At 36.2% G+C, this 14,906-nt stretch overlaps 1 protein-coding gene across 2 annotated transcripts in view; it reads right to left on the bottom strand.

The window, feature by feature from the left end:
* The window catches only part of RNF128 (ring finger protein 128), a 98,242-nt gene continuing 83,336 nt past the window's right edge, over positions 1–14,906 (bottom strand). For both annotated transcript variants that reach the window (XM_043459086.1, XM_043459085.1), the window contains exons 3-7: positions 14,242–14,313; positions 11,003–11,085; positions 10,024–10,120; positions 9,065–9,233; positions 1–175 (exon numbers count right to left, since the gene is read on the bottom strand). In XM_043459086.1, the coding sequence (XP_043315021.1) occupies positions 51–175; positions 9,065–9,233; positions 10,024–10,120; positions 11,003–11,085; positions 14,242–14,313 (546 nt within the window). In that variant the 3' untranslated portion in view covers positions 1–50. The remainder of the gene's footprint in view (positions 176–9,064; positions 9,234–10,023; positions 10,121–11,002; positions 11,086–14,241; positions 14,314–14,906) is intronic.

Raw genomic sequence — 14,906 nt, 5'->3', positions numbered from 1 at the left:
TTGGCAGTTCTGTTATTACTAAAGGTTTAAGTTTTCTATTGACACAGATTTTATGACTTAATTTCTCGAACAGTGGTCTCCTGATCATCTTCTTCAAAGGTTGGGTTGTCAACGTGAGGAACAACATCCACTGCCATGGAGTTTGCTTCATGGTTTACCAACTGTAGATTTTCATCTTTAAAAAAAAATGGCATTTGAATCAGTTCTAATGAGGTGGATGAAACTGGAGCCTATTATACATAGTGAAGTAAGTCAGAAAGAAAAACACCAATACAGTATATTAATGCATATATAAGGAATTTAGAAAGATGGTAACAATGACCCTATATGCGAGACAGCAAAAGAGACACAGATATAAAGAATGGACTTTTCGACCCTGTGGGAGAAGGCGAAAGTGAATGATTTGAGAGAATAGCATTGAAACATGTATATTACCATATGTGAAATAGATGACCAGTCCAAGTTCAATGCAGGAAACATGGCACTCAGAACCAGTGCACCAGGACAACCGAGAGGGATGGGATGGGAAGGGAGGCGGGAGGGGACTTCAGGATGAGGGACACATGTATACCTGTGGCTGATTATGTCAATGTATAGCAAAACCCACCACAATATTGTAAAGTAATTAATCTCCAATTAAATACATTAATTTTTTAAATGGCAATTTTAGGATGCTTTCACCCCTCTGTTCTTTAAGACAAAATTCAACACACGTCTAAGAAACCTTTCTTATCTAATTCAATCACACTCTGATTATCATACTAATTCCCTGTTTCTTTAATATGATTTTGCTGCCTTACATAAAGCACTTATATGTGTGTGCTCAGTCGCTTCAGTCATGCCTGACTCTTTGTGACCCTATGGATTGTAGCCTGCCAGGCTCCTCTGTCTATGGGATTTCCCAGGCAAGAATACTGGAGTGGGTTGCTATTTCCTCCTCCAAGGGATCTTCCCAACCCAGGAATCTAACCCTTGTCTCTGGTATCTCCTGCATTGGCAGGCGGGCTCTTTACCACTGTACCCAGGGAAGCCCTAAAGCATTTATGGCATTATATTAATTTACAATTACTATTTTGTTGATTCATATGTGTGTTTATTTTTACCTACATTATAGCATCCTTAAGAGCAACAGTTATGTTTTCTGTCTCTTCTCTATTCTAAATATAATAGCTCTTAAAATCAACTTCATGTTTGAATCATCTGGGCACTTTAAAAAATTATGTATGCTTTTTCGTATACATATATCTTATCGATAAATTGATAAGATAGATCTGTGTGCATGCTCACAGTGCATGCTCAAGTCCAACTCTTTGTGACCCCATGGACTGTAGCCTGCCAGGCTCCTCTGTCTATGGGATTTCCCAGGCAAGAATACTGGTTGTCATTTCCTTCTCCAGGGGATCTTTCCAACTCAGGGATTGAACCCACATCTCCTGTGTCTCCTTCATTGCAGGCAGATTCTTTACCAACTGATAGATTAAGATAGGTAGACAGAAGGACTAAAGTTAATCAACCAGGAAGTTGTGGAGGGAGTTCCCAAAATGGAATACAAGTAGTAACAAGTGAATATAATTACTTTACAGATGAAATATATATAATCATTCTGAAGAGAGTGGGAAAGAAAAGAACTAACCTAAATAATTTTGGAAAATTATGTTTTGACTATATCCTATAAGGTTAAAACCAAAGAACTACACTGGCTAGTGAAATTGTTTTTCACAAGGGTACGTTAGCAATGTTGCAACTTACATGTTCTTTAAGACTGAACAAATAAGTAAATATATTGAGGATAATAACAGCTGGGTTTCTCAATGTCCAAGAATGGAGTTAAAAGTAAGGAAAGAGGAAGGCTAGAATAAACTCTCTGGTGTTGGATTAGAATCATACATCAGTATGAACTAGCTGTTCTTCAGATAGGTGAATGTAGATGTGCGTATATTTGTGTGAGTACATACACATATTTCCTCGCTTTGTTCCTTGAAAGGGCTAATAGCAATGACACTCCAAAAGCAATGAGCGTACCTAATGCCCGATCTTGATTCTGAGGTGCTATTCTCCAATAAAAGCCCCCACTCCCTGAAGAAATAACTGATTCTAGGGTTAGGGCAAGAGAGCAGATTAACCTAGATTCTAGCCTAGGGGTCAGCAAACTACAGCTCGCAAGCCAAATCCATAGCTAAGAGTGATTTTGACACTTTTAAGAGGTTGGAAGATAAAACAACACTGTCCCAGTCCCCAAAGCAACAAAGACCTAAAGTCTTCAAAGCCTACTATCTGGCCATTTACAGACAAAGTTTGCCAATCCTTGGCCTAGAACATCTTGTGATAACAGAAAGTAAGGAAGTGCTCAAAAAAAAGGGGGGGGCGTATTTTGAAAGAAAATCAACCAACTTGAGGGAGTTCCCAACGACCAAATCTAGGACAATCTAAGTGTGAATAAATCATGAGAATAATATTATGGAGAAAAAGAAATATCTGTGAGTCCATATTATTATAAACAGTTGAATAAATAAGTGGAGAAATGATAGCTCTTCTTTAAATTAGAAGCTTAATTCATGTAGAAAGAAGGATGGAAATAGAAAATCACCATTTGGCACACACTTCAGTAATAATTATTGTAAGCAAGAACTATCAATGATTGCTAAAATTAGTAGGTAAAAATTATGATGAGAAACAGGACATTTGCATAGTTTCCAAGTGTCTCTCTAGAATACAATAATTAAAGGAAAAAATAATAACTTTAAAAGAAGAGGCTTGGCAGATACCACCTTAACCAAGTGAACAAAGTTAAAAACATTGATAATAAGACATGGGCATGATGTGCCTCATTATATGGTATCAGGCAGACAAGATAAGATAAGTGGTTTTCTTGCCAGAAATAGACAATGGACAATGAATTTAATCATTGGGAAACAGCAGACAATTCCAAATTGAAGGATATTCTTCAAAGTAACTAACTGGTGGCCTTCAGAGATATCAAAGTCAAGAAAAACGAAGACTAAGAAACAGTCACATATTAAGACTAAAAGGACTTGACAGTTAAATGTAATGTGGACTTTTCAGCAGACTGGGTATAGAAAGAACATATCCAAACATAAAGGACATATATAGGGACTTCCCTGGTGGTCCAGTGGTTAAGATTCCAAGCTTCCAATGCAAGGGGTATGGGTTGGATCCCTGGTCAGGGAGCTAAGATCTCGTATGCCTCGCATGTGTGAGATGAACTAATATTTGACAAGGGAACCAAAAACATCCAGTGGGGAAAAGACAGTCTGCAATAAATGGTGTTGGGTAAGCTGGATAAATATGCAACAGAATGAAACCGGACCCCTATCTTACACAACTGAAAAAATGAACTCTAAATAGATTAAGGATTTAAAATGCCAAAATCAACAAATGGGACTATATCAAACCAAAAAGCTTCTGCTCAGCAAAAGAAATAGTCAAAAGAATGAAAAGGCAAGCTACAAAATGGGAGAAAATATTTGCAAACCACATATCAGGTAAGGAGTTAATATCCAAAATATATAAGGAACTCATACAATTCAATAGCAGAAAAGTAAATAATCTGATTTAAAACTGGGCAGAATTGAAATTTGGGGGGGGAAAGATATTTTCCCAAAGAAAACGTGTGTGCATGCTCAGTTGCTCAGTCATCTCCAACTCTTTGCCCCCATGGACTGTAGTCCATCAGGCTCCTCTGTCCATGGGATTTTCCAGACAAGAACACTGGAGTGGGATGCCATTTCCTCCTCCAGGGGATCTTCCCGACCCAAGGATTGAACCTGCATCTCCTGTGGCTCCTGCACTGGCAGGCAGAATATGTACTGCTGACCCATCTGGGAAGCACCCCAAAGAAGATATGTGTATACAAATGGCCAACAGGTACATGAAAATATGTTCATCACTAATCATCAGGGAAATGCAAATGAAAACCACAATGAAATATTGCCTCACACTTGTTAGAATAGCTATTATCAAAATTATAACAGATGAGTGTTGGCAAGGATGTGAAGAAAAGAGAACTCTGGTACACAGTTGGTGGGAATGTATATTGGTACAGCACTATGGGAAACATGTATGGAGGTTCTCAAAAAACTAAAAATAGAACTATCATATCATCCAGCAATCCAACTTCTGGGTATATACCCAAAGGAAATGAAATCATTATCTTGAAGAGACAGCTGCACCTCCATGTTCACTGCAGCATTATACACAATAGCCATAGAAATAACCTGTTTCTATGGACTGATCAACAGATAAAGAAAATGTGAGATACATATATATGTACACACACACACACACACACACACACACACACAGAGGAATATTACTCAACCATGAGAAAGAAGGAAATACTGCCATTTGCAACAACATGGATAGATCTTGAGGACACTGTGCTAAGTGAAATAAGCCACACAGAGAAAGACAAACACTGTATGATAATACTTATATGCGGAATCTTTTTTAAAAAAGTCGAATTCATAGAAACAGAGAATGGTGGTTACAAGAGGCTAGAAGCAGGGGGGAATGGGGAAATGTCCATCAAAGGGTACACGTGTCCAGTTATAAGATGAATAAGTTCTTGGGAATTTAATATATAGCGTGGTGACTACAGTTAACAATACTGTAGTAAATACTTGAAAGTTGCTAAGCGTAGATCTTAAATGTTCTCAACACACACACACACACACACACACAATTTGTAATTATTTGAGATGATAGATTTGGTAACTAATCTTTCTCTGGTTATATGTCAAGTATATTTCAATAAAACTGGGGGGAATGAGAGAAGAGGAAATACAATGTGGGATCCTAGGACAGAAAAAGGACATTAATGGGTCAACTGGTGAAATTTGAGTAAGTTCAGTTTAGTTACTAACATTTTGTCATATAATTTCCTGATTTTGATAATTGTATATGGTTATATACGATGTTAACACTTGGAGAAGTTCGGTGATGGGCATTCTTCTTACTATTTTTGAAATGTTTTATCAGTCAGGCTGAAATTATTAAAAAAACAAACAAACCTGTGCTTGGGCCCACATCTCATGGATTCTGATTGAACTATTCTGGGGTAGAGTCCAGGTATCAGTAATGGTTAAAGTTCTTCTGGGTGAGTCCAATGTGCAGCAAGGATTAAGAACTAGGGGCCCTATTCTGTGGTTCTCAAAGTGTGGTCCCTGGACAAGCAGTATCATTATCACCTGGAAACTTCTTAGAAATGAAAATTCTCAGGGCCCATCTCAGACCTATTGAGTCAGAAACTAGTGGTTGCCACTCTGCTTGTTTTTTTATTAAATAAATTTTTATTCATTTATTTTATTTTGGGTTTTTGTTGCTGTGCATGAGCTTTCTCTAGTTGCAGCAAGTGGGGCTACTCTCTAATTGCGAATGCATGGGTTTCTTGTTGCTGTGGCTTGTCTTTGCAGAGCATGGGCTCTAGAGCACTGGCTTCAAGTTGTGGCGCAGGGGCTTAGTTGGCCCGCGGAATCTGGGATCTTCCTCGACCAGGGATTGAACCTGTGTCCTCTGCGTTGCAAGGCAGATTCTTAGCGACTGAACCAGGGAAGGCCCTCCCCTCTGTTTAAACAAGCCCTCTAGGTGACTCAAGGTAAGCTTAAGTTTGAAAACCAGTGTTCTAATAAAACTCAGCACAATGATGGAACACACAGGCACGAACTAACCAACTGTATGTTTTCAAAGCTATTTAAACCAACTATCACCATAATAATCAGTGGTTAATAGGAAAGATGCCAAAACAATTAATATATAATTGTGTGTGAGTATGTATGCGCTCAGTTGAGTCTGACTCTTTGCAACTCTGTGGACCGTCGCCCGCCAGGCTTCCCTGTCCACGGGATTTTCCAGGCTTGAATACTGGAATGGGTTGCCATTTCGTCCTCCAATTGACAAATCTACTTTACCATTAATGTTAAATTTTGCTGCTCTAATGTTTTTGCAAAACCAATTAAAAAATTCACGGTTGTAGTCTGATCTCAAAGTGGTGGTGGTGGTGGTGGTTTAGTCACTCAGTCATGTCCGACTCTTGAGATCCCACGAACTGTAGCCTGCCAGGCTCCTCCATCCATGGAACTCTCCAGGCAAGAATACTGGAGTGGGTTGCTGTCTCCTTCCCCCTCAAAGCAAAGTATATTCTCTTAATTTAAGACATATGACTGAGGCACCAATTTATCTATTAGCAGTATCTCTAAACTATAGGAGAAGTAGCCAAGAAGGAAAAGTAACCCTTAAATTATGAAACCCCAAATATCAATATATAAAAGGGATGGCAAGTGTGCCACTTCTATCCATGGTTACATTTTAAGTAGTCACAAAAGTCACACTAACACATTCACCTTCAAAGATGTTGGTTTAAGTCAATTTAATATTTGATTTGTTTGAAGAGCATAATGAAGTATTAGGAAACTAAGCTTAAATTTCTTAGCTTTTATTTTTGCTCTGACTCTCTGAATGGGAGGATTTTATCCCAAGGCCATACCAATTCTATATATCCATTTATTTGGGTGCTCACACTTGTGATGGTTGTAAATTTGGCATGCCTCAAACATTCAGTGTCTGAGCAAAATCCAATCATATGAGGAAGTAACATAGGTTGTTGACTTTATAACGGGTATTCTTAGACTGGTTTGGTTTTTGGTATCTGTTACTGACTTTAGAAATAGCATATGGTTTCTAAAAGTGAAGAAAAGGCAGGGTAAAGATGAATATTTCTGTATGTGTAACTTTTCTACAAACTATTAGATATAAATTAGAATATCCCACAAGCTCAGCATAATAATGATGACTGGGCGCCACAGTAGAACTGTAAAATAAAAAATCACAACTAAAATACAAAGAAATATTTCCCTTAGATATCAGAAGCTTATCTTAAAATACATGATTTTAAATCAGGGCTATTTTTAATAAAACTTCTGGTTTCCTAATGTTGAAACAAATCTACTCCACACAGCTTAAACATCTCTGTCTAATTTATATTATAGTTACAGGAAGCATATTACTTTATTCTTATTAAGGCAAACAAACACCATTTATGTGGGTTAAACTATTATTCTTTTTATTTTACTTATTTATTTATTTTTTGCTGTGCTGGGTCTTATTTGCTGTGCAGGCTTTTCTCTAGTTGTGTGAGTGGGAAAATCTATTCTGTGTGATCACTCACTCAACACTTATTTGAGTATTTGCTGTGAGGCAGCTTGTGCTAGGTGCTGGGTATACAATAGTGAACAATAAGACACTGTCCCTACCCAAACGGACTTTTTAAGGTTTTAATACAATTCAATGCAATAAGTGCAATGATAGAAGTTCTGTGGAAGTAGACAGTAGGGCCACACATGTAACTAAAGATAGGCTTCTCAGGGGAGCAAGTTTTCTTTCCAACATTTTATTTTGTATTGGGCTAAAGCCGATTAACAATGTTGTGATAGTTTCAGGTGAACAGCAAAGGGACTCAGCCATCCATATATATGTATCCATTCTCCCCCAAACTCAAAGGGGAGCAAGTTTTAAAGGAGGAACAGGAGTTGGACTTGGCTTCCCCAATTTCTTGGTAGAGGAAGAGTGGAAGGAATGGGCAGAGAGAAGAGAGTGGTTCAAACTATGACTGTTGAATTAAGGTTAGAAATTAGGAGATGGTTTAAAGGAAAATTATATTGAATCAAAAGGAAATGGAGAGGGAAGAATCTACGATTCTCCCTAAGTTTCTGGATTGAGGCACCTGGGTTGGTGTTCCTACCATTTATGTAGATAAAGAATACAGGAGAAGGAATATGAATCATCATTTTATTTGCTTCTCAAATTCTCTGCAAAAACTGTTCCGCCTTCCACTCTCCCCCATAAAAGCTGAACACCAAAATAGTAGGTTGGGACTTTTTTTCTTCTTTTAAACTGACCTGGCAATAAACTGAATTATCCCATACACTCAGGCCTCTTGCGTAGCAGGCAAGAATTCTACCACTGAACTACCAATGCTGCTAAACTGAATTATGCCATACCCTCTCCTTTATCTTCACTGAATTCTATTAGCACACCAAAAATTCATCTGAGGCTAATAGACAATGATTATCTATTATAGGTAGAATAACACACAGATTATTAAGATTCTTATGACTACTTTGCACTCTATGAAATGTTCAAAGATTAGATTACAATATGAGGTTTGCATTTGCAAGATGGTATTTCTCGTGACCTCTGTACAAACGGTATCTATGGCACTGATAAGCCTACCAAGGACAAAGGTTCATGTCATAGGAAGCTGCAACTTTTACAAGTCATCTTGACATTTCATTTTCCTCCTATTTTTAGGCCAGAATTAGGTCATCTCAAAATGGGGACTGAGGAAAAACTATCAAACCAACAAAAACCAAAAGACAAAGGTGGAAGTTAAAGAAAGAGAAAACAATTTGTATAGGGGTTTTCTCTAAGGAAAAAAGTAACAGAATTCCCTAAAATCTCTCTACTGGTATGGCATTACTATTTTGAAATTAATACATCCACTTTTAGTTTCCAAGGTTTGTTCATTTCATGGCAAATAACAGGTGGCAGCATACTGTTCTTAAACACAGTTTCCCATCTGGCAAAAAAAGGAGGGGGTGGTTCTGGAGAAGTTGTGTATAAATAAAAGTTTTGGAAATTAAATCATATTTTATCATTCCATAACTTCTTTATCATAATTTCTGGTTGATATGCAGTAAAGAATGGCTTCTAAAGTTGAAAACTTGTCCTTAGCCTCTGTAAGTTAATAAATCAACACTTACACATGCATTGGAGAGCAACTTTCCAATAAAAAAATCTTTTCTTCTGTGAATAATCCCCATTCTTAAAGCATTTCATCTGTTTCAGGTATATTTGAATATGTGTATATTAAGTCAAGAGAGGGGTGCATCCTGCATTGCATCACTGTCACTAGAAAAAACCTGGAATGTGTTAATTGTGTCAATGGATGAACAGAATAAATGCTAAAAAACAGGAGTACTCTGCCTGGGTGTCTAATCTCCAGCGGATCATTTGTGGGGCACTTGGGGCCCCTCAGCCTGGTGCTCACTTGCTGAGTGTGCATGTTCCTCCAAAGGTGGTTCATCTGCTCCCTGAACTGAAGCATATCCAGATGAAGCAGTCTCACTGCGGTTATCCTCTTCATGAGGAGAGGCACTACTGGAAGTTTCATTGGATACAGGAACTTGTAAAGACACTGATCCATCTTCAACATCCACCTGTGGAAAGCATTTGACCACATTAACAGGCTCTCAGAGTACATGCTTTTCCTTGACATATTATTACAAAGTTTCTCCCTAGGTGACTTCTTAGAGCAAGGCTTCCTGACTTTTGAAACTTACAATCCATTTTTTGATGATCACAAACATCTCTTGCTGGTCCCAGCCAGAGCACTTGCAGTAACTGGGTCCAATGGGGCGAAAGATGTTACAGGCAGACTACCATCAACATTTGACATGCTTATCTGGGTGAACACTTCATAATATAATGCCTGAGACAAGGAAGGTACTCAAAAAACAAATTCCTATGCTGTCCCCTATGAGTACTGAGAATCACTGTCATCTATATATCTCTTCAAGTCAGGAAGATTCTGTTGAGCTTGACTCTCTGTTGTGTGTATTGTGAAACAGGTAGTTTTTTCACTTATGAAAAATAATTCAATATTTATTATACTTTCTCAAACTTTACATGCTCATTTAACTACAAGTTTGGTTGCAATGCAATAGTAAGATAGTAAAAAACAACAAGGGGTATCAGAAGTCAGCTGGGGTTATCACTTCAAGTTCTGACCACATAATAAGTACATTTGAGGAGGGGAAAGAAGGAGGAAAATAGAGGTGGTCCAACATGACATCTCACTGTCACTATAAGTAGTTTCCATTTTTGGTATAACCTATAAGTCTAGCACATTGTACAGTTAACAAATAGGATGACAACTTCCTGAAGGTTAAGATATATAAATAACACGCTGCTTAAGTTCCTTTGTATAAATTGTTTAACAATGCTTACCTCAATTCCCAAAGCTTTGAGTATGTCACATTTGCACATGGGGCAAGTCCTGTGTTCTAACAGCCATGGGTCAACACATGTCTTATGGAAAACATGGCTAATGAAGGAAAAAACATATAAGTTGGTTATGTGAAAGAGCAACAACACTTTGCCTAATACACTAACAGGTTACTCTATAAGTTTATTTGGTCTTTTAACAAATGACTTTTTTCCCTTTAAAACACACAATCACAGAAACAAAATTTAGAAATTTCATAATACATTACTTTTAAATATAAAAGCCTCATTACCCTAGCTTCATAAAAACTTCATAAAAACTATTTTCAATACCACTTACTTAAAAATATTTAAGATATTGCCTGACCTAAGATGTGCAGTAAATTGGATCTTGATTATTTTGTTATACCCTAACTATAAAACAGTACAGTTAGTCATTCTTGATAATATAGACAAAGGTATTGAGTGCAAAATAATTCTGATAATTTAGGAAATGTGACAAATTCCAAGAATACCACTATTTAATAGCAAAAAGGAAGAATGTTAAGAATAACTTCCAGGAGACGGATAATGAGAAGCTAACGAAGACTTCCAAATAGGTGCTCATAAATTGATTTTATTTTTTTCTCAACAGGATGGGCATAAATCTTTTGAATTAAATTACCCAGTACCACACACACACAAACACACAAATAAACAGTGGTGCTGGCTACACACACACTATAAACAGTGGTGCTACCTAGGTTCTCAGTTTTTTACAGAAGTAGTTTCCAAATTGTACCAGATTATGGAAACTTCATATAATTAGCCTTATACTATTTCCAATGATACTAAAAACAAAGCAATCATCTATATTTAAGTGAAAAGAAGTTAAAAATAAACAATTTCTTTATTTGGAGACATTCAAAATAGTTTCCTGCACAATAATGATTTTTGTAAATCAGCTATTTTTATTGACAACATAAAAGAAAATCAAACTTACTTGCAGGTTAAGATGCGCACCAAATCATTTGGTTTATATAGTTCAATACACACGGCACAACTATCTCCATCAGGGCCGATTTCCTAAGAGCAAAGAGTTACTGTTATTCCAATGGATAAGAAAAAGACACTAAACTACAGAGCAAGATCAGAATATACATGTATTTAATACATTACTTAAATTCCTACAGAAGGAGCATCACATCACTAAAATGACTTTCAATAAGAAATTTAAAATTATCTAGACTTAACTGGAATCTAACAAAAAGGCAAACTTATAGAAACAGAGTAGAAAAGTAGTTTCCAAGGGCTGAGGAGTGGGGAAAACAGGGAGAAGTTAGTAAAAGGGTACAAACTTTCAACTATGAGGTCTGAAGATCTAATATAAAACATGGCGACTAGAGTCGATAACACTGTGTATTATGTAATTGAAATTAGAAAATAAAATACTTAGACTTTAAAAAGTAAAAGAGGATTCCTGAGTAGCCTGGTGGTTAGGATTCTGGGCTTTCACTGCCATAGCCTGGGTTCAATCCCTAGTTGGGAACTCAGATCCTGCAAGCCATGTAGCATGACCGAAATAAATAAATAAATAAATGTAAAACAATAAAGTTAACCCAAGAGGAATAGTATAAAGAGAAACATGTAGCACTAACGTAAACTTTTTCCTGCTTTTAGAATTTACACAGTGCCATAAGTTCTTTGGCTATGTTTTTCCATTAAAAAAAATTAAGGTATAATTCACATGAAGTTAAATTCATTCTAAATGTTGAGTAAACAGTTTTGCAAGTTTGGAGAAGCATGCAGTCACTTAATCCCCACAATAATTAAGATATAGGATAGTCCTGGTACCCCAATAAATTCTTCTATATCCCTTTGTAATTAACCCCCTCCTTTTATCTCTATCTTCTGTTACCCACTGATCTGTTTTTCAGTGCCTTCTATTTTGGCTTCTCCAGGTTATCTTATAAGTGGAATTGTGTATTATATAGCCTTTGAGTCTGGCTTCTTTTACTTAACATAACGCATTTGCAATTCATCCTTGTTGGTGAATATATCAGTAGGGTTCTGCTGTTTTTATGGCTAAGTAGTACTCTATAATATAGATGTACCACAGTTTTTTATCCATTCACCATCTGAAGGACATTTGGCTTCTTTTCAGTTTTGGATAATCACCAGTAAAGCTTCCCTGAACAATTTTGAACAAGCTCTTACATGAATGGGTAAACACCTAGCAGTGAGATTGCTGGGTTCTTTGGAGAGTGTATATTTGACTTCATAAAATTGCCAAATCGTTTTCCAAACTGGCTGTATATTGCATTCTCACCAGCAAATGTATGAAAGTTCCAGCTGTTCCGCATCTGACCAGCTATTGGTATTGTAGGTTCAATTGGTTTTAGCCATTCTAATAAATGTGCCGTGGGTATCACACTGTGGTTTTAATTTGCACTTCCCTAATGATGAATGATGGCTGGATGGCCTCACTGACTCGATGGATATGAGTTTGAGTAAACTCCGGGAGTTGGTGATGGACAGGGAGGCCTGGCGTGCTGCGATTCATGGGGCCGCAAAGAGTTGGACACAACTGAGCAACTGAACTGAACTGAACTGAATGATGAATGATCTTGAGCAACATTTTATGTGCTTCTTTGCCAACCATACATTTCTTTGGTAAAATGTCTGTTTTGCCCATTTTTCCACTAGGCTACTTTTTCTTTTGTTGAATTTTGAGAGTTCTTTATATATTCTGGATACAGTCCTTTATCAGATATGTGATTTGCAAATATATTCTCCAAGTCCGTGGCTCATCTTTTCAGTCTCTTTCAAAGAGCAAAAGCTAATTTTAACAGTCAAATTTTTCATTTTTTTCTTTAATTGACTTGTTTTTGGTATCATAGCTAAGTAATTTTTGCCTAACTCAAGCAACAGAGATATTTTTCTCCAACGTTCTCTTATAAAATTTCATAGTTCTAGGTTTTATATTTAAGTCTGTGGTCCAATTTGAGTTAATTTTTACAGAGGGTATAAAGTGTGGACTGAAGTTCATTTTTCATTTTTTCTGTATATGGATATTCAGTCATCATTTATGGTTTCCAACAAATGTCTGTCCTTTTTTTTTTAAAATTGTTTTTGCTTCTTTGTCTAAAATCAATTGATCATATATATGTAGGTCTATTTCTGGACTGTCTCTTCTGTTCCAAGGATCTAAAGGTCTAGCTTTTTCCTAATACCATACCTTCTTGACTACTGTAACTTTAAAATAACTGCAAATCAGGAAACATTAGTCATCCAAATTTGTTCTTTATCAGAATTATTTTGGTTATTCTAGTTCTCTTGCTTTTCCAAATAAACTCAGAATCAACTTGTCAATTTCTACAAAAGTTGCAACTGATACTTTGATTGAAACTGCACTGAATCTTTAGATCAGTTTGGGGAGAGTCTTCTAATTCATGAACATGGTATATTCCCATTTTTTTAGGCCTTCTTTGATTTCTTTCTTTCTTTGATATTTTGCAGTTTTCAGCATATAGATCTTGTACATATTTTGTAAGATGTATACCTAAGGATATAATGGTTTTGGTGCTATCATAGATGGTATCTTTTTATTTCAGTAAGTTCTATAGCTATATTTTCATTGTAGTACAAACCTCTATAGCTCTTTTTTATATGGGTTTTAAACATCAATGGTACTTTTCAACTGTGCTAAATCTGAAAATTGATGTTCAAGTACAGTTGTACTTAAGTACTATATTCATTTTCTGTTGTTGCTATAACAAATTACAATAACTTAGTGGCTTAAAATGACACAAACTTATACTCTTAACTGTTATTGCTCATGGACCCTTTCTTGTACCACTCCAATCTCTTACTTCCATTGTCACATCTCTTACTTCACTGTCAAATCTCCTCTTTCCTCCCTCTTATAAGAACACTGTGATTATATTTAGGTCCCACTTAGATAATCTAGAATAATCTTCCCATCTCAAGATCCTTAACTTAATCACATCTGCAAAGTCTTTTTTGCCATATAAGACAACATTTACAGGCTCCAGGGATTTAAAAAAAAACTAGATGTCCTTGGGGGTCATTATTCAGCCAACCTCCAGCATTAAATAGATTAAAAAATCAGTTATATTTATAAATTCCAATTAAAATTATACTTTGGAAGAACATGAACTTTAAAAAATGGATTGGTAGCACTGCTTTAAAACAAATAGCATTTAAAAGTCATAAATGCACCTTGTCTCCTTGCTTCAGTGTACGGAGTTGAAGCCTTCCAATAGCTTTTTTAGCATCTGCTTTTAACTGTCTCTGTAATAAAAAATAGCAGGTATTAGAAAAAAAATTTAAATAAATATGATAAAAGAGGTATAGAGGATTAATAAATATTTATAAGGTAAAAGTCAGTGTATAAGTAAATTCTGAAAGACACAATTTAATTAACCATAATAAATGTCCATTTATCTCATATCAAACAGGAATTTTTAAATTACTGAAACCTTATGTTTCCTACCTTCTTAAACAGCAGCTTTGGGCCACAATGATAAAGCTCTATGTCCCTATTCCAAATGAATTCAGATGCTTTGAATTTTCAAAGCAGTTTTCCTATTTTCAAAAGCCCAGAGGGTCTTAAAGTACATATTTTCCAATTTCTTTTTTTTTAAATAGTGTCTTATTTGGTAGAAAGTGCATAGGATTTGGATTCAAATGAACCTAGATTCAAAACCTGACTTTTTCACTTATGAAATGAAAAATCCTGGACAAGTCATTAAATCTTTGAGCTTGTTTACTCATCTATAAAATGAGGATAACATCAATCCTTCCAGTGTTACTTGGTACTAGGGGAAAAAAATTGCTGTTTATAACCACTACTGCCTTGTAAGGTGGGTGGATTCTGAGAGCGG

Source organism: Cervus canadensis, chromosome X, assembly GCF_019320065.1.
Source record: "Cervus canadensis isolate Bull #8, Minnesota chromosome X, ASM1932006v1, whole genome shotgun sequence".
NCBI lineage: Eukaryota > Metazoa > Chordata > Mammalia > Artiodactyla > Cervidae > Cervus > Cervus canadensis.
This window is presented reverse-complemented; position numbering and strand designations above follow the sequence as displayed.